Below are 21,235 nucleotides of genomic sequence, written 5' to 3' on the forward strand. Positions count from 1 at the left end.
GTCGGTGGTGCCACCAAGCGTTGCCATGACGACACGAGGGGCAGCGCCCCACGATTTACAAGCCCCCTCCCCTTTCTTTCCCCACCCAAGCAAGCAGCACTCCGGGACTTCTTTTTTCCCTGCTTTAAAGCGTAGGCGAACACTCTGGGGAGGGGGGAAAGGAACCCCCATCTCTCGTCTCGCTTGGCGTCTACGGCATCTTAAAGGCAAAAGCGAAGTTCGCCGGGGCGGTTCCCCGCGGCGGTTCCCCGCGGCGGAGAGATCCTCGAACGGGACTCGTTTCCGGCGGAGGGATCCAGGCGGGGGGATACGAGTGCCGCGGTCTATCTTTGGTTCCTCGCGGGGAGGGGCGGGGGGAGGCGGCTCTGTAGCCGGCACCATGGACGAGGCCTACGACGTGATCGTGCTGGGCACCGGCTTGACCGTGAGTCCTTCTTGAGCCGCTTACCCTGCTCCTCTTCCTCTTCCCCCCATCCCGGCCCTCTTCCATCCCTCGGTCCCCCTTCCGTGCAATTTTGCATTCCGTTCCCTGCGGCTCCTGCATCCTTGCATCCGTCATCAGCAGCCCTGCCAGGTTCGGGTGGGGTTTGAATCCTTGCATTGCCCTTTATTAAGCAGCTCGGCCTTTACGAAAGCTCCCCCAAACCCCCGTTTCTTAAGGATGCAGCGATGCTTCCCTAAATCCAATATTCGGCACACGAACACACCATCACGCGCATAGATGATGCGGGAAGTGGGGGCTATTGTGCGCGTCTCCTTGCAGCCGCTGTACCCTCCTTATTTGCCCTTATATTCCTCGATGTCTGTGGATGCTTCTTACACCAGACACCCTTTCTGAATTGCAATCGTTTTGTCCAGCCCTACATTTCATCCCGTTCTCTGCTCCATAATGAATGGTGTGTGTGTTTGGCCCCCATTGCAGCTCCTCTGATGCAACCCGGCGCCATCAGCGCTTCTCCGAAAGCTGGAAAAAAAAACACGATAGGCACCAACTGCATGGATCCTTCATTTACTCATTCAATCCCTTAAGCATATATTCTTATTTGGTTCCCCAAGTTGCACCCTAGTTGCATCTTTAATACAGGCAATAAATTTGGAGGAGCCGTTTTGTAAAAAAAAAAAAAAAAAAGCTTCTCTTGCAGAAATTATGTGATTGTCTGGTCCATATATCTTCAATGAAGGAGGAAGCAGGATTAGCATCACCGTGATTTCCAAGCGTTCTTTTGCCATCTCTGGTAGATCTGTTACACACTTCCTGCTCCCAGATCCTATAATCCCCCAATGGGAACAGTGATCCTTGTCTCCCATCAGTGGCCAAGATTGAAGGCTCTGCAGTGCAGGATTATGTGCCCCATCCTGAGCATTTCAGGAGATGTAGGTTTATCACAATGTAACTCAAAATAATGCATCTTCCTTGTACAATTTATTTAATATTGAGCTATCTATATGGTTTGTTCCCCATTCTGACTTTTGAAAATGCTACTGTAAATGCTTTTTCTATTGAGTTTCACTAGCAGCGCCCCCTTCAAATCTCTGACATACATAAATTGTTTTTTTCCTACTATCTTTATTATGTCAGTAAGCCCCCTTTTCTCTCTTTTCTTACAAGATTCTAGTATTCTCATTACATCATTGGGTCTTCTTTCTGTCACTCTGAATGTTTTGAATTGTCTATGTTGGTAGAACCAAATTAGTTTCTAGTAAGTTAACTGTTTTCCCATTGCTTGAGGTCTTTTGGTAAGACTGGGCAAAATTGGAATTTTTTTTTCCTTTGAAACTCAGCATAGGACAGTTTTTCTTGCCTTCTACATTCGCTTTTTTAATTTGAAAAATGTGTATGTGTGGGGCAGTGTTGTACGACTGTTCTGCAGTGTTAAAAGATCTTGTGTTCTCTCCGTTCCTTTTGCCAAAATATGAAATAATTACAGCCCTTAGATCTATATTATATTTTATTACACCCAGCCCTTATTCTGGATCTATCATTCTTGTCATTCCAGTTGCTGGAATAAAAGCACCATCTGTCCTAACCACACAGTGGCTCCCATGCATTTGTAATTGGGGAGGGGGGGTGGAGTGTTGATCCATTGCACACCTTTCTAAGGCTCTTACCTTCCTTTAATGAGCATTTAAGCAGGATTCCTCATTTCCCTGGAACATAGGAAAATATGTCTTTTACCAAGTCAAAACATTGGTTAAGAACTGTTTGCATTAATAGCAGAGTTTCTCCGGGCTTTAAATAGTCAGGAATGTTTCCTAACTCAACTTGAAGATGTCAGGGATTGAATTTGTGACATTTCACATTTAGAATGTGTAATCTGTCACAAAGCAATGGCTCTTCATAAGAGAATGCGCCTATTCCTGTATTGCAGATCAACAATGGAAAGGTTCTTTTGCAGAAAAAAAGCCTGAATCTTCCTTTGATGTTTGCATCTATACATTCTACAGACTTTAATTCCCTAAATCAGTGACTCACTGATGACACCAAATTGATATCAGTGTTTGTACCAAGATTACTCTGCGTTGTCCCACTTCCAGTGCATTGTTATAAGTAATTTTTTCAGAAGAATCCGTAACAAGTGTTAGTTCAAGGATCTAATCTCCAATTCCCTGTATACATTCCTAATTGTGCATTCAAAGTACAATTTATTATTGCAAGGAAGTATGATCGATATACTACTAAAACTCTCGTTGTCCCACTTCCAGTGCATTGTTAGAAGTAAATTTTTCAGAAGAATCCTTAACAAGTGTTAGTTCAAGGATCTAATCTCCGATTTTCCGTATACATTCCTAATTGTGCATTCAAAGTACAATTTATTATTGCAAGGAAGTATGATCGATATGCTACTAAAACTCTCGTGTCTGTGACCTTTAGCTGGGCAAAACAGTGCATCATAGGGCAAAACTTTTTCAATCGAGGTACCTTAAATGGGCTATCTTACAAAATGCATCCAAGATTCCCATGATACTGAAATTTAGCAATTTTTAAAAAACATTTTATGAAAATAAAAATATAAAACATTTTGTGACATAGTAAAAATGTCATAAAAAATTCCTGTGGTCAATTCTTGGTGCTTGTGCTATAAATTGGTATTTCAAGGCAGATACATATCTCAATAACTCCCTGAATCTTGAAGAACTTTTCAAGTACTTTAGAAGCGCTGCCATTTTTGAAGGCATTGAGGAATGTGATAAGGAATGTGATACCTTTGAATCGATGACCCAAGTGATGCTGAGGAAGGCACAAATGCAGAAGCTTCTTGGATGTGTGAGACATCACTTACGAGAAGTGATATAGTTCCCATGCACACATTTAGTAATGTTTGTACCATTTATAATTAGTGTTTAGAGAGTTACATATGATTGCAACAATATGAATGCTGTGTGTTGCCTAAACTGTTCTACTAGAAGTAAATTTAGACAGTTTAAATAATAGGTGATTAACAAATCATGTAGAAAATTTGTAAGTTGGTATGTGTACATCCCACTTATGGACTTGGTGGAACTTATGTGTAAATGTCAGTATATAATCAGAATGATGTGGAAGTCTACCAAGATGATCTATTACTGATAACGTAAAGCTCTGATTTTCACAACACAGAGAATCCTTTTGTTTATAGTCATGCACATTCATCTTCAGCTTATCTTTAGGATTTGCCTTAAATCTCTGCCCTGCTAAGCTGTATACTGACTGACAAAAGAACATTAATCTATCTCCCAAAGGCCTATTAGATCCCACAGATTAGGCCTCCTCCGAATTCCATCCGCCGGCCAATGCCGATTGTCGACCACCCGGAGGAGGGCCTTCTCTGTGGCTGCTCCGGCCCTCTGGAATGATCTCCCCGTGGAGATCCGGACCCTCACCACCCTTCAGGCTTTCCGCAAAGCCGTCAAAACCTGGCTGTTCCGACAGGCCTGGGGCTGATGAGTTCCCATCCCCACTCGAATTGTGTGGCTGTTGACTGTTTTAAAATTGTTTCTGTATTTTGTTTGTGTGTCTTTTGCTTTTTTGTTGTATTATTCCCTCCCCTTGGTTTGTTAGCCGCCCTGAGTCCCTCCGGGAATAGGGCGGCATACACGTTTAATAAACCTTGAACCTTTGACTCCAGATCAAGACCAGGAAGCACCAAGTCAGTTCTGCTTCAGTTACCTATTAATACAATTCCAAGATCTTTGTCCACACATCCTGGATGGTGAAGCTCTTATCAGTATCTCAGACTTTGATATCAGCATCTGTTACTGGTCAGCCCTCCTTTTTATAAACACACATACACATATGGATGTATGCTTAGAGAAATCCTGTGAAATAGATTGGGATGGTCATGAGGCTACAGAATAGTCTCAAGTGCACTCATGAGATGCTTATTTATGCATTAATGTTTCACTTCGGGGACTTTTATTACTAAACCGCGCCCGACTAAACCGCGTCGCTGACGTCATCAACAGGGCGACAACAGCGCGGAGACAGAAGCACGCTGTAAACCCTAAACCTAAAATTAACCCCTAAACCTAATCCTAAACCTAACTCTTAACCTAACCCCAAACCTAACCCTAAACCTAACCCTAACCCTAACCCTTAACCTAACCCTAACCCTAACCCTTAACCTAACCCCAAACCTAACCCTTAACCTAACCCTAAACCTAACCCTAAACCTAACCCTTACCTTAAGTTGAATCAGCTTGCTTTCAAAGCGCTATTTAAAGCGCCCTTCTTTCTCCGCGCTGGCTGTTGTTGCCCTGTTGATGACGTCAGTGACACGGTTTAATCGGGCGCGGCTTAGTCGAGCGCAGTTTTGATGGGTCACGGGAGCTGACCATGTAGTAGCAGCACATTTGAATTTATTGTAGAGAAGGCATAATGCTACTCACTTTCTATCTTAGGAATGTATCCTTTCGGGTATCATGTCTGTGAATGGCAAGAAGGTGTTGCATATGGACCGGAATCCATATTACGGGGGTGAGAGCTCATCGATTACTCCCCTGGAGGAGGTGAGGATCCAGCCTCTGCATGTGCATACAGGTAGTCCTCAACTTATAACCACATTTGGGACCAGGACTTCAATAAGCGACGGAGTCATTAAGAGTTATGCCCAATTTTATGATCTTTTTGCTGCAGACATTAAGCAAATTATATGGTGGTTAAGCGAATCCAGCTTTCTCCATTAACTTATCAGAATCCCCCTAGGAAGGTCTCAAATGGCAATCGCGTGACACCCCCCCCCCCCAGGACATTGCAATACATGCTGATTGCCAAGCAGCTGAATTTTGGTCACATACTTGCAAGGATGCTGCAATATTTGTGTGAGGGCCGATTGTAAGTCCCTTTTTTTAGTTCCACTGTAAGTTCAAATGGTTGCTAAACAAATGTCATAAGTTGAGGACTACCTGTATTTGTATTGAAAGTTGATTGAACACCGAATATGGAAACTGCACATTACAGTGCAATTACTGGATTATTTTCCATAGCCAGGGTCCTGACTTCATGCAAGAAAACCAGAACTTCCTCAAAAAGTCAGTTATTTTCCTTGTATCCTTTTCATTCCTGCTTAAAAGTTTAAAGTTTAATAACATTTGTATGCCGCCCAATCCCGTAGGACTCCGGGCGGCTAACAATACAAATAAATCAAAAAGGAGAGAAGAAAAGAAAAGACAGATTTAAAAACACACCATGCACTCAGTTCTAAGTGGGGCTTAGATGTACTAAGCATATCCAAAGGTTTTTCACAATCTATCTCCTTAGTTTTCTGCTGGAAAATAAAAGGAAATACATTGCCCGTTTTCTGTGATGTGATCTAGATGCTACAGCAAAAAAGTTTGAATGCCACACGTGGTCTAGAATTTGTTCAATCTTTATAGGCTGGGCTTGGGCAACACATTGAATCACAGCAGCTAAACAACTTGCAGTTCTGTTTGCACAAAATTTGGCACTTGATAATATGTGTCTTAATATATGGTTCATTACCATATTTTTCTGAGTATAAGATGCTCCGAAGTATAAGACGCAGCTGGCTTTTGGGGAGGAAAACAAGAGAAAAAAAAATCTGCTTCTGCCTCCCAGCAATTTGCCTCCTTGCACCAAACAGCAAATAGTACAGAAGATATACACTGTTTGTGGTTACATTTCAGACTATACTTGAACAGATACTGTTAAAATTGATGTGGCTTTCTGGAAGTATACATGATTCTCTGTTATTTAAAAGAAGATACAATAGCACTGGGCCTCTTCAGATCAAGCATTTATTTTAAAAAGCTGCTTCATTTTGTTAAGCTGCCTAGAACAATAATAAAGCAGTCTTTAAAAAATGTCTAATAATTTGAACATTGCAACAAACAATATATATATATATATATGTGTGTGTGTGTGTGTGTGTGTGTTATATTTGTGCTGATAAATAAATAAAGGGAGACTAGTATAGATCTATTTCAAGCTATTTAGCTCTCATCAGCTAGCCATACCCTTACTGGGATTTGAACCTGTGCTGTATTACATATTAAACTGTTGTATTAACCACTAAGCCACAAGGTTCTCCTCCTTTATCAGCTGAGCCAGGGAAATAGGTATGTATTTAGTGTCACAACCCCTGGTATGCCCAAATATGGGAGGAAGCATACTGCTTCCATTTTCTGTCTATCGGCTCATCACAAGAGACCATCACGACAGAAAGCCATTATTTTTACTGTTGCCTTTGTTACATTTGTGTTGCATTTGTGCTGATAAATAAATAAAGGGAGACTAGTATAGATCTATTGCAAGCTATTTAGCTCTCATCAACTAGCCATACCCTTACTGGGATTTGAACCTGTGCTGTATTACATATTAAACAGTTGTATTAACCTTAGTGCAAATATATATATAAATCCCAGTAAGGGTATGGCTAGCTGATGAGAGCTAAATAGCTTGAAATAGATCTATACTAGTCTCCCTTTATTTATTTATCAGCACAAATAAAAAAACACAAATATAACAAAGGCAACAATATTGGGTTTCTGTCATGATGGACTCTTGTGACGAGCCGATTGACAGATGATGGAAGCAGTTAGCTTCCTCCCATAATTGGGGCTTACCAGGGGTTGTAAAAATCATATATATAATTTGCACTAAGAAACTTGGGAAGTCATAATAAAATAAGTTTGGGTGATGAGGCTCTAATACCTATCATGTGAGCTCCTGTTAGAGAATTGACAAACCTTTTTGCTGTTCTGCTCCAAAAGAAGTAACAAGCAGTCTGTGCGGTGAATAAAACTGAGCTACAGCTCCTTCCTTTATTTTGATGGCATTGATAATACAGTCGTACCTTGGTACTCAATGGTTTGAAATTCATTGAATTTGGTACTTAATGCATTTTGACTCAGAAAACTTTGTCCCAGTACTCCTCCTTTGTTTGGTAGTCAGGCACCAACTAGGACCTATTGATGTCAACTGTCTTGTGACTTGCTACATTATTTCTTATGGGGAAAAATTGTATGGTACTCATCGCACCTCCCAGAACCAATTAAAGAGTACCGAGGTACGACTGTATTGTGTTATGCTAGTATTTCTTCCATTCAATTGTGTCTGATTCTCAGGGTCCGCTTGGACATATTCCTGAAGTTTTCATGCCAAGGTTATTCAGAAGTGATTTGCCAATGCTTCCCTACCAGGGCTAAGAGGGCGACTGACCAAGGATACCTAGCTGGCTTTATGCCTAAGGCAAGACTAAAATTTGGTCTCCCCAAGTTTTAGCTTTGATGCCTTAACCACTGTAAAAGCTGGCTCTCTTATGCTCGTAGAGCAAGTTCTAATGGAAATGTCTCTTGTAAGTACAATATTTTGAAGCTTCTTTTGTCCTTTCCCCAATTGCCAGCTTTACAAACGCTTCGAAATTACAGAGGGGCCCTCTGAATGCATGGGGCGTGGCCGGGACTGGAATGTTGATCTGATCCCCAAATTTCTCATGGCCAATGGTAAGTCTCATTCTGTTTAGATGTTTTGGTCACCTAGCCAGAGATATGGTATATTTTCCTTGTATATGAATAGTAATGAAGGAACAAAGGACATCACTGCACAAGAGAACCCACACTATATTAAGTCACTGGGAATCAGAGGTGGGTTCCTACCAGTTCGCACCTATTCGGTAGAACCGGTTCGTCAAATCTACCGAACCGGTTAGAAGAAGTTCCACCAGTGGACTTGGAAAGCAGGCCACACCTACAGAAGAGGTTCCAAAATTTTTTGAAACCCAGCACTGGTCCTTGGATAGGATTATTCTACACTATCATGCTCATATTTATAAAACTGAGTGCCTCTGTGAAAGGGAAGGATGACTACTGCGTTTGTGGTGCAATCAGAACATTGCGTGTGTTGAAGTTGTTTTAACGCAAACCAAAGATGCCTTTTAAAAAACAAGTTTACATCATATTCTTATGCATGCCAGTGCTGTGTGTGAGGTAATTTAAGGTGGTTCTGACAAGTGTCGTCGGCATCTTCATATCCGGTCACATGGGCGGCAAGCCACTCCCACAAAGGAGGCCACACCCACAGAGAAGGTTCCAACAATTTTTGAAACCCACCACTGCTGGGAATATATGCTGCTGAAGCACTGGGACAAGTATGCTGCTAAAGAATGCCAGGACTTTTGGCATTTTGTTGATTTACACTAATGAGTAAATGTGCACACTCAGCTTAGCAGCCCTTGAAGCTTTGTCTCGTATACTCATAGCTCAACTCATATTTTCCATGTGCACTAAAGTTTTTTATTTCTTGTTTGCAATTTCTTTGCATTCACTGAGTGGTACTTATTTTATTTATTATAAATTATTTGAGTCCTGCCTACTTCTACACTCTCCTGCAGGCAGTGTGGAAGATCTAATGGAGGCTGGTGTAAGAGTTTCAGAAATCTTTCTTATCATTTTCCATATAGGCCAGCTTGTGAAGATGCTCCTGTATACAGAGGTGACACGCTACTTAGATTTCAAAGTGGTGGAAGGCAGCTTTGTCTACAAGGCAGGAAAGATTTACAAAGTGCCATCAACAGAGACAGAAGCACTGGCTTCCAGTAAGTTAACCTGGTTTCATAAAGGCTAAATCTGAGGTTCCACCACAAAACCGCGCTCGACTAAACCGCGTCGCAGACGTCATCAACAGGGCGACAACAGCGCGGAGACAGAAGCACGCTGTAAACCCTAAACCTAAAATTAACCCCTAAACCTAAACCTAACCCCCTAAACCTAATCCTAAACCTAACCCTTAACCTAACCCTAAACCTAACCCTTAACCTAACCCTAAAGCTAATCCTAACCCTTAACCTAACCCTAACCCTTAACCTAACCCTTACCTTAAGTTGAATCGGCTTGCTTTCAAAGCGCTATTTAAAGCGCCCTTCTTTCTCCGCGCTCGCTGTTGTCGCCCTGTTGATGACGTCAGTGATGCGGTTTAATCGGGCACGGCTTAGTCGAGCGCGGTTTTGACGGGTCACGAAATCTGATGTGTTTGAAATTATAGGAAATTTCAGTTGCATATTTATTAGCTTTCAGCATTGTAAAAGGTATATTCTATTTTATGCATTCTTTTTTACAATTCAATAATAGACCTGTTTAAAAAAATAAAGCAGCTGCCAAAGTGCTACCAAATTTATTCTGAAGTGGTTCTAACCAGTGCCATATATAATGGCATTGGCAAAATTATAGAATGATATTTTTAGGATTTTGGATAGCCAAAGCATACTTTTTTCCCCACTTGAATACGTTTTTTTGGTTTGAATTTGAAGAAAGGTCATTTCTGGAGACCCAGGTGCTCTCCATCCATTTTCTTTCTTTGTTCCCAAGTCAGTGGAATGGACCTGTGTCCTTGGATGGTAAAATCTATACCTATACAGGAATGATTAGTCCAAATATTATCAGCTATAGAGCTAACAGGTTGTAAGGAAGCATGGTTATAACTGAGCTTCACCATACAACTTTCTCTACAGGTGATACTTGGGTCTTTTTAATGATGTTTTTACAGTTAATCCCTTGCAGCATAAATTTTGCAGATTCATATATTTATAAGGGCCATACTTGCCTTTCTGAATATAAATCCTTTTGCCATATTTCAAGTATTGAGATTGTAGAGTTCTGATGCTACTCTTTATATGAGTACAGATTCAAAAACATGGTTCTGATATGCCATAACCCACCTTTAAGATTGAAGGAGGAAGAGAGGTGTTCTGTCTTCCTTTGAAGATGGTGCATTTGCATGATCTTCTTACGACTATAACTTTGTTGCTTGTATCTTACGATTTATATTAATTGTTTTATTGTAATATCTCAGTATGATTTATATTGATTGCTTATTTAGTATCCTATGATTATTACTGAGTGTTGTATCTTATGATTTATGATGAATGTATTTTATGATTATCATCATGATTTCTCACTTGTTGCTTCTATGTACAGTGAGAGCTCATACACCGGACAAATTCCTTGTGCGTCCAATCACACTTGGCCAATAAAGAATTCTATTCCTATTCCCATTCCATTCTATTCTATGCAAATTCTAGGGCTGCAAAAGCTCTATTTAGCTCTTTAACCTGCTATGCACCATCTCTAACTCTCATTCTGTCACAGATCTCATGGGCATGTTTGAGAAACGCCGCTTTCGCAAGTTCTTGGTGTTTGTGGCAAACTTCGATGAGAATGATTCAAAGACCTTGGAGGGAGTGGATCCTCATGTCACTACCATGCGCGAAGTCTACCGACGCTTTGACCTTGGCCAGGATGTCATTGATTTCACAGGCCATGCGCTGGCTCTCTACCGCACTGATGAGTGAGTGATGGATCATAGCTTGCCTTCTTGCAGTCAGCTGACTTATCTTCATGCCTCTTTATCTTGATCATGCACCACACTGATTATGGTCCCACACTTCTAATACACATTTCTACTGCAATGCGCTCTACATGGGGCAGCCCTTGAAGAGTATTTGGAGACTTCAACTCGTCCAGAATGCAGCCGCGCGAGCGATTGTGGGTGCACCTCGGTACACCCATGTTACACCTATCCTCCGCGAGCTGCACTGGCTACCGATCAGTCTCCGGATACGCTTCAAAGTGCTAGTCGTAACTTATAAAGCCCTTCATGGTATTGGACCTGGGTACTTGAGAGACCGCCTGCTGCCAATTACCTCCCAAAGACCTGTTAGATCACACAGGGTCGGCCTCCTCCGGGTTCCGTCCACCAGCCAATGCCATCTGGCTACTACCCAGGGGAGGGCCTTCTCTGTGGCAGCTCTGGCCCTTTGGAACGAACTCCCCGCGGAGATTCGGACCCTCACCTCTCTCCAGGCCTTCCGGAAACCCGTCAAAACCTGGCTGTGCCGGCAGGCCTGGGGTTGATGAGTTCCCTCCCCTCTCGACTTGTATGGTTGTATGATTCTTGTTTATTTTAATTACGTGTATTGTGTTTTATGTTCCCTTTTTTCCTCCCTTTGAGTTGTTCGCCGCCCTGAGTCCCTCCCGGAGAAGGGCGGCATACAAATAAACTAAATCTAATCTAATCTAATCTAATTTCTTCTGGGAATGGCTGGGTCAGCTGAGAGTGAACTTGGAGTTCACTTAAGGCTTTTCAGGAGAGAGTTTATAGAAATGCCCTGCAAAATTCTTTTTTTCTCCTCTTTCTTTCAGTTTCTTTAATCATTAATGTCTGAGCAGATCCCAGCATTTATTTGCTTATTAAATTTTTATGCCACCCATTTCACGGATACTGGGCAATTAAAATATACCAGATAATATAAATACAGGATTAATAGAATAATCATAAAAATATCAGTGTGTAAAGCAGTCCGTAACCACTGGGAACTCATGATTTTCCTATAACAACACCATTCACTCTTTCCTCAGGAATCCCCTTATTTCCCCCTTTCTTTGGGGAAGGAATGTCATTATTTGTTCTCTCTTTTCACAGCTACTTGGATCAACCTTGCTTGGAAACCATCAATCGCATAAAACTCTACAGTGAATCCCTGGCTCGCTATGGGAAGAGCCCCTATCTCTACCCACTGTATGGCCTGGGTGAGCTTCCCCAGGGATTTGCCAGGTACGCTATGCCTCATGGACAGTCAACAACATGAGGCAGCTTTTGCTTCTGATTCTATTCTTGGCCCTGGCGTGACCCGTCAAAAGCGCGTTCCACAAAAGCGTGGTCGACGAAATCGCGTATGTGACGTCATCACAGCGCGACGAAAAAGATCGAAAAATTGAAATAAAAATTAAATTACAGCAAGCCGATTCACATAAAGGTAAGGGTTAGGTTAAGGGTTAGGGTTAGGTTAAGGGTTAGGGTTAGGGTTAGAGAGTTAGCATTACGTTTAGCGTTAGGTTAAGGGTTAGCGTTAGGTTTTTCGTTACGTTAAGGGTTAGGTTTAGGGTTAGGTTAAGGGTTAGGTTTAGGGTTAGGTTAGGGGGGTTAGGGGAAGGTTTTCGCTTTAATTTCACATTTTTCGATCTTTTTCGTCGCGCTGTGATGACGTCACATACGCACTTTCGTCGACCGCGATTTTGTCGTCCGCGGTTTTGTGGTAGAACCGGCCCTGGAAGGTAAATGTCTGCGGAGATTAAGAGTGCTTTTCCAACAGGCAACTGGACTTTCTCGGTTGCCAAGAAAGTTGGTTGTTGGAGAAGCACCTTTGGGAGCAGAAGATAAGATACATTAAAAAGAAAAAGCCATTTTATATCAATATTTTTCTAGCCTGGCACTCTCCAAATATATTTGGACTACAATGCCTTTGAATTCCCAGTGAGCATAGTCTTACTCTATACACTTCAGGACTTCAAGAAAATTGATTTAATTTTATATGAGGAGGGGGGAGCTAAATTCTATTGAAAAAAAGCAATAAAGCCCCTTAGTATAATTCTTGCATGCCTTTGGCACAGCCCAGGTTTGACAGCTATTTGCCAAAATGTGCCTTTGGTGACAGGGGTGGTGGAGGTCATGGTCTGCCCAGCGCCCTTCACCCATTCTTTCACTTCATGCCACCAGGCTCAGCGCTATCTATGGTGGCACCTACATGCTCAACAAACCAGTGGATGAGATTGTCATGGAAGGTGGCAAGGTCATCGGAGTCAAATCGGAAGGAGAGGTGAGCAGTTGGCATTTTCATTCCATTTGGTTAAGGGCCATAAAACTGCTGCTAAGGTAAATTATGTAGGGAAGATGATTCCTGAAATAGAATGTCTTTGAAAATTACATCCATGATGTAAGCAGTACTTTCTGCTTTAAGAACTTTTGCTACCTAACTCCATTTAGAGGCTATTCTTTCTTATTAAAGTCCATCATGTTAATCTTAAACTGGTCAATATTGACTGATAGCAGTGACTGGGAGCAGTTGGAATGGGGAATTCTTCTTTCTTGACTCTCAGTTGTGACAATAAAATCAGGCCTGAGTATTTAAAAAAGAATTGTGGAAAACATACTGTGTTTCCCCAAAACCAGGGGTGGGTTTCAACCGGTTCACGGCGGTCCCCGCGAACCAGTTGGTCAGCGAACCCGGAAGTAAGTAACTTCCGGGAACGGCGAAGGGCCCACCCGCCCACCCGCGCTCCTTACCGGTCTTTGAAGGCTTCTGCGCTTCCACGCAGGCGCATGGCACATACAGCGCCTGCGCGATTCTCCGCGAGCAGCTGGATGGCACATACAGCGCCTGTGCGATTCTCCGTGAGCAGCTGGAGCATCACGCAGGGGCTAAGACGCATGCGTGAACTGCGCGCATGCACGAGGACGACGACGCCCCCGTTCCAACCGAACCGGTTGGAACGGGATTAGCAACCCACCCCTGCCCAAAACTAAGGGGATAAGGGTCTTAAGACCCTGTCTTATTTTCTTTTGCCCCCCCAAAATAAGTGCTTGGCCTTAGTTTTGGGAAGATCTTATTATTTTTGAGGTGCAGGAGATGGCGAGTGATGTTGCCTCATGGCTGCTGCTGTGTTGCAATATTTCGGGGAGGTCTTACATTTGGGGGAGGGCTTATTTTAGCCCATGCGCTCAAAAGCTCAATTGGGCTTATTATCTGGGGAGGTCTTATTTTCAGGGAAACAGGGTAACTTTATGCTCAGATATTTAGTTTCAATACCAGTGCTTTCATTTTCTCTATCCTACGCCCTTTTCAGTGTATTATAGAGGAAGTTGAGGTTTCTTTTGCTATTTATTGCACTTCATGTATCCTCCCATGCCGAGTTACTCAATAAAACATGGACAGTACAAAGACTAGAAGAGCAGAACTTTCATAAAATTGCTGATAATAGGATCTCAGTGAAAATGTCTGCATGTTCAATGAAAGCATTCCTGGAGCATGGGTCCAAATCAGTTATTAACAACATGGAATTCAGAAAGCTATGGGTTTCTGCTGACTGTTAACACAGAGCTGTAAAACCCCATCTGCTCTTGGCTTCCCTAACCCTCAAACAAGAGGAAAGGAGATATCTTTTTACTTAACCATTTTTCCCCCACAGGCTTTGAATTTGTAGCACGAGGTGTTTTTAGAACAAGGGAACTTCCTTATCAGTGCTCTGTTTTCTTGGGTTCCACCACAAATCCGCGAAGCCCTTATCCGCGGAGACATAAGCGCGAAGACTAATTTGCGCCGTTCGAAACGCTAAGGAAAAACGCGACCCTACCGCGATGACATAATCGCGGAGGGCAAATCCGCACTTTCCCAAGCACTCAGTACCCTAAACCTAACCCTAACCCTAACCCTAACCCTAAACCTAACCCCTAAACCTAATCCTAACTCTTACCTTAATTGAAATCGGCTTTCTGCCGCAGTGCCGTTTTAAAGCGTCCTTCTGTTGCCGCGCTGTTGTCGCGGCGGTGATGACGTCGCAGCTTTAGCGACGCGCTTATGTCTCCACGGATAAGGGCTTCGTGGTTTTGTCGTGCCACGGTTTTCTTGAACGTTTCTTAACAATTAGCTTTATGGCTAGCTGCTTCTTTCCATTGCGCCAGGCAGTGCACCAGAGCAAGCATCAAAAGCAACAGCTGGTGCCCTAAAAGCCACACTGAAGTTGGTACAGTTCACCGACAAATGCGCGCCCGACAAAACCGCCATGACAAAACGGTGACGTCAAAAGCGCGCCCACAAAAGCGTGCCATCGAAAACAATGGTAACAACGTTAACAACCCTTACCCTAACCCTAATCCCAACCTAAAAACCCTAATCGCGCTTTTGTCGGCTTGCTTTAGTGGGTGCGCTTTCAATGTCGCCGTTTTGTCACGGCGGTTTTGTTGGGCGCGCATTTGTCGGGTCACGAGTTGGTGCATATGGTCTTTCCCCAACCTGCAAATTAAAGGTGGGGAGGGAAATTGGCAATTTTTAAAATCCAGCCTTTTGACTCAACACCTTCTCTTGACACAACATCCATCTGTAATAGCAATAGCAATAGCAGTTAGACTTATATACCGCTTCATAGGGCTTTCAGCCCTCTCTAAGCGGTTTACAGAGTCAGCATATCGCCCCCAACAACAATCCGGGTCCTCATTTTACCCACCTCGGAAGGATGGAAGGCTGAGTCAACCTTGAGCCGGTGAGATTTGAACCGCTGAACTGCAGATAACAGTCAGCTGAAGTGGCCTGCAGTACTGCACCCTAACCACTGCGCCACCTCGGCTCTTAAGTATATGCTGGCCCTTGGAAACATGAAGAAGACAGTGACAGCCTTCCTGATTTAGCATCATTGTCAGTACTCCTTCCTTCTTGTTGTTGGCTTTTGTTCCTGCTTCCTTGAGTTAAGCTTGCTAGGAGAAGACTGGGAGAGGTTTGGAGAAACTTTGGTGTCAGTAGTGAAGCTGAGTTCTCCCCTACAAGTGTTTCTGCTTTTGTTTCAAGAGCTACAGAAGCCCTCTTCTGGTTTCTTAACATTCCTCATTTTCTTGTGCTACTCCTGACTAACCCTAACCCTAACCCTAAATTACTTTTCATTCAGTCATTCCCACATAAGTCATCTAATCCTGTATGAATGCTGATCTAGTTGAAAAGGATTGAAACATGAAAATCTTCACCCAAAGAGGGAGAGGATCAAATGAAAACATGAGCGTAAAAACAGTTTTTAAAAACCTCAAATAGTCAGTTATGTTTCCAACAGGTTTTGCTTTCCCCCCCTCAATAAATACAACAGCTCTTTCATTGCGAACATTTCGGCAGGCATGAAAATACACATAGTATCAAGGTCAATTTATATGCAGTTGTGTGAAGATACAGTATTTCGTCTACACTGCTACAAAATTTCTGAATTAAACATTTAGGATTCTGCATTTAGGTCCACATTCTTCAACCTGGCACCTTCCAAATGTGTTGGTAGAATTCTCAGCCTCTGTACTTCTAGAGAACACTGCGCTGAAGGAGGCTGGGAGTTCATGCGCAGGGAAGAACTGGTGAATCCAACATTTTCCTTTTGCTGATGCCGATTCTCCCTTCAGGTGGCACGCTGCAAACAGTTGATCTGTGATCCCAGCTATGTGACAGATAGAGTGCGCCCAGCTGGAAAAGTGGTCCGCATCATCTGTATTCTGAGTCATCCTATCCGTGGCACCAGTGATGCTAATTCCTGTCAAATCATCATTCCCCAAAATCAAGTGGGACGCAAATCTGGTGAGGGTATATTGATATGGGATTTCAGAGATATGGGAATAATGAATTGTTCTGACCCCCCCTCCCCTCCTCCGTCCAGGAACGAAAGCCGAAACAAAAGTAAATGAGAATGTTTTTTAATCAGTCCAGACTCTCATTGGCTGAAAGCCACATAAACAAAGAGATAAGCACTCTGGCAGCAAGTCCTACAAACCTTGGCAGCAATGCAAAGAAACTCTGGCAGCAATCCAGCCTGCCAAGTTTGTTCCTCGTTAGTCCCTAACGTTAACTTCTGCAAGAAGGGCGTGGCACAAGCAGTCTCTTTTATAATCAGGAGAGGATCTTAATGAGCATCAGCTGAGCGTAATTACCTCCTGTAATTGCATAGTTGTTCTTGACGCCAAGTAGCCCTTTGATGGCGTGCATCCCGGAACAACTCACAGGTGGTTTCTGGATCACTCTCTCTTGTCTCCTCCCCACTGATCCAAGGCTCAGGCGCCACCTGGTGACCAACCAGTCTCTCTGCGCCCTGCTCGGAGTTGAAACCTTGTCCAGGGTCCTCCATATCCTCCAGGGCCAACTCATAAGACCCCTCGCTGTCGGAGTCTGGTGGCAGCTCCAACGGCTCCTGCCGGGCCACAACAATGAATATATTATGCTTTGGGCTATTTTGCAGAATGTAGTACCACACATCTAGTATTCTTTTTATGTCCTTTAATTACGCAGTAACTATGTGAAATAGGGTGGGCTTCATGAAGGTGGGAATCCAGATACTTATTTTAGGGTGCAAGAAGGTTTTTTTGGTACCAAGTTGGTGGACTCATCCATTTAATTCCATATTGTCTACTACACACTGACTGACGGCAGTTCCTCGGAGTTTGAGATCAGCTTCTGGATATAGGGAGCAGTATAGATTTGGGAGAATTCAACAATCCTAACTTCTTTTCTTCATTCCCCAATCCCAGATATCTATGTCTGCCTCATTTCCTCTGCCCACAATGTGGCTGCCCAGGGCAAGTACATCGCTATTGTCAGTACTACTGTAGAGACAGATTCTCCTGAGAATGAAGTGCAGCCAGCTCTCGAACTGCTTGAGCCTATTGACCAAAAGTGAGTGATTCTGGGTTGATTGTGATGACAATTGGTCCAATGCTACTCTTGACAATCCACAATCTTAAAGATAATATGTACTGTATATGTATTAAGGAGTCTCAAGGTGAGAGAAGTACACTAGGGCACAGCTGAAATTTATTAAGAGTTGCTAAACATGGACATTCCTGAGAGACGCTTTCCAGCTTTGCTTAAGAATGAAAGCCTAAGGAAAAGAGCTGCAAATTTTTGAAATATAGCGAGCAGGAGTTAAAGAAGAAATGAATTGAGTCTCATGAACAGCAGCCAGATGTGGTGAGCCTGTAATTTTACCATTTTAGATGGTTCCATCCATGGAAGAAAATCACACATGACAGAAAGAAAGGGTGTAGTGTAATTCATCAACCACGCACAGTAATTTTCCACGAGTGGGACATTGCCTCGTATGAATTCTACAGATTGCTGAATACTGTATTTTTGGAAGAGAAAAAGAATTTAACAAAGAATGGATGATGGTATAATAAACATCAAGCGCATAATGAGGAACAGATTATAAAAATAGGTTTATGTCAGGTCCCAGAATGGCTAGAATGACAGAGGTTCTGATGGATATTGTGAGGTATGATAGTGGTAGTGGAATTTGGGCTGGGAAAATATTTGAAGCTAAAGGCCAAATAATGGGTCTCAAAAATGGTTTGAAAAAAGAATCAGCGCTGATGAGTGGCCAATGATTGTGGTTGGCTGGTTGCTGCATCTGTAAATTATATTAGTGTGATTAGAATCGGGAGTAAGAACATAAATGTCTCCATAGCAACTTGTTCCATTGATTTTTAACTTCTTTAATTGAAATGGTTTTAAACATTTTTCTTTCCTTGCCAGGTTTGTGGCCATCAGTGATATATATGAACCCACTGATGATGGAACTGAAAGTCAGGTGAGATTTCTCAGGTTTTCTGAATTGTTTTAGAGCAGGGGTCCTCCAAACGTGTGGACTTCAACTCCCAGAATTCCCCAGCCAGCTGGCTAGAGATTCTGGGAATTGAAGTCCATGAGTCTTAAAGTTTCCAAGTTTGGAGACCCCCTCTTTTAGAGCGTATTTTTCCAGGATTGGTTCTGGATCTTGCCCCTTTTTTCCCTTTCCCCATTGACTCCAGTCTGTGAACTTGTATTTTGTTTCCCTGTTTTCCTCTCGCAGATATTCTGTTCGCGATCGTATGATGCCACCACCCACTTTGAGACAACATGTGATGACATCAAAGACATTTACCGGCGCATGGCTGGGGCTCCATTTGATTTTGAAAGCATGAAACGGCGCCAAAACGATGTCTTTGGCGAGAATGAGCAGTGACCATTTCCTAAACCCTCCCCCTCCCTGGGTTTTTCCCATGTAAGGGACCACATTCGCAGCTAGGGACTGGCTTAATTCCCACACCCCACTGAGATTGGCTCTTCCTCCAGATCCTCATTCAGGCTATGCCAGATGTCTAGTAATTTATTTCCATGGGCAAAATATAGAATAATTTTCCTTCCCCTCCCCCCCTTGCTGATTTGTTTTTGTTTGTTTGGGGGGGGTGTTGCACACAACAAGGTAACCCTCTCTCCGGGACTGAGGTTGGATCAAGTTAATGCAATCTCAGTCCTCTGAAGACAAGCCTCTTCCAGTTTTTCCAGTGCCTGTAGGGATTTGGGTGCAGATTATGTACAATTGCCTGGAATTGAGTTCTCCCCCCCCCCTCCTAGGAAAAAGTACCTTTGGGGACAGGAAATTCTGCCTACTTTTCTGTTGCAACTTTTTTCTCCCTGTGGTTTCCATAAATATAATAAGGAAAGGCAGAATTAAGCACATCTAATTTCCATTGTAGGTTGCTCCATCACTAGTCTATTCTAACCGAGGAAGAGAAAAACAGCCACTGGGTTTTAAAAGCATGCATGTAACATATATTTTGGCCTTAATTCTTGCTATTGATCTCCAACTGTTACCATCTGCTCACCTTTCTTCAGTCTCTCCCCCCCCCCCCCGGTTTCTCTTCCATTTGCTGGGTGTTCTCATCTCTGCCATCTGTGCCCCTCTTAACTCCTCTGAGCGTCACGTTTCCCCCCCACCCTTCCTGTGTATAGTGAATCGATTTGCTGCTTAACTTGCAAAGGACCATCTGGGACCCTATCTTTGCCATATGTATAATCCGTCTTTCCTCATTTTTGCCATTTCCCCTGATCCATGATGTGAAGCTGCGTTCCTCTGTTTTGAGAGGAGACCGTGATTGTGTGAGGATGTGGGGGCATAAAGAGCCATTCTGAACCATCTCTTCTATACATGCTGCCTTTGCAGCTGGTCCCATGTCCCCCCACCCCCCACCCCACACCTTGCACTTGAGATTCCCACGGGCCTCTCTGTTTGTCTTGCATCCATTTTGTTCCCCTCAATCCCTTTTAGTTTCTTTAGCCTCAAGCGTGAGAAGATTTGTATTTGTACGTGTGTATGTCTCTCTTGTGTGCTGGATATAGGGACAGGGAGACGATTCTGTCCCTTTCCACTTGCTGCCACCTGCTGTAACTTATTGTAACTTATTAATGAAGCAGGTTAATTATTTGTTGGCACTTCTGACAATTAATGAGGTTTGGGTGGGGGGGTTAGGCTGGGGCATGAGTACAATGGCCTGGGGCCTGTCCTGCGTTAGAGCCTGCCTTCCTTCTGAAGCCAGCGTTCTGGTTAACAATCTGTCTGTAACTCTAGGGGAATGTGAGGGGTCAGCTCTCTCCACCCCACAACTGCTCAGTTGTCTCAAGATAATAAATTCACTTAGTCTATCTCTGGCTCTTGTCTGGTAACCATTGCTGCAGAGGAGGGACGAGGAAGGGTGGAGCAGGGGAATAAAGTTCAGGCTTAACTCACACTAATAAGAGGAAAAGAGACAGCACTGAATTCAGGAAAGGGAAGAAAGATTTTTTGAAAATAATTCAAGAGAAGCACCTCAGTTTGGCTATGAAAACTTTTCTGAAGGCGTGGCAGTATAATATACAGAGAGCTTTGAATGATAAAATGTACCGTTTTGCATAGCTGATTCTGACTTCAGACTGTCAGATAATGCACCTTTGTTACTGTTGAAGTCTTGAGGCAAGAAAGTGATGCTAAGAACAAGACAGCGTGGGAGTCTATACAGATTTGTATAGCCGGATCTCCTCATTTTCCCTATGCCAAAGTATTGGAAATTGTGCTTGAACCACGCTGGCTTAGAAGAATTGAAGGACTAGTCATACTGCATCCATTTTCCAAGGGCCAAAAGTTTAGAAGGGGATTTGGGGGGGGGGGGGAAATCTCAATTCTGTTTTGTATTTAATGCCTTAGTACTCTATAACTAATAAGGTTACTACGGTTGTGTTAGTTGTTTTCATATCAAATTAGAACTGCCACTGTTTCAACCATCCCATGTCTTTTAGCCTAATTGATTTACTGGTATATCTTTTTCCAAGTGTGTATGGAGGCAAGGCTAGCGTTCCAGTTGTGAATCAACACTGGATGTAGTTCTTAACATTTTCTTTGCCTGGTTCTCCTTTAAAAATAGAATCTTGAAATT

The 21,235-nt window shown here is 43.0% G+C and overlaps 1 protein-coding gene across 1 annotated transcript; it reads left to right on the forward strand.

Moving 5' to 3' along the window:
• The first annotated feature begins 326 nt into the window (after positions 1–326).
• GDI1 (GDP dissociation inhibitor 1) lies at positions 327–20,958 on the forward strand. Its single transcript, XM_032212040.1, has 11 exons — positions 327–424; positions 4,879–4,986; positions 7,842–7,941; positions 8,898–9,032; positions 10,582–10,780; positions 11,915–12,046; positions 12,989–13,088; positions 16,421–16,592; positions 17,537–17,681; positions 18,540–18,594; positions 18,856–20,958. The coding sequence occupies exons 1-11, from the start codon at positions 380–382 to the stop codon at positions 19,006–19,008; spliced, it is 1,344 nt and encodes a 447-aa protein (XP_032067931.1). The 5' UTR covers positions 327–379; the 3' UTR covers positions 19,009–20,958.
• The last annotated feature ends 277 nt before the right edge of the window (positions 20,959–21,235 follow it).

This window comes from Thamnophis elegans, chromosome 2 (assembly GCF_009769535.1).
Source record: "Thamnophis elegans isolate rThaEle1 chromosome 2, rThaEle1.pri, whole genome shotgun sequence".
Taxonomy (NCBI): Eukaryota; Metazoa; Chordata; class Lepidosauria; order Squamata; family Colubridae; genus Thamnophis; species Thamnophis elegans.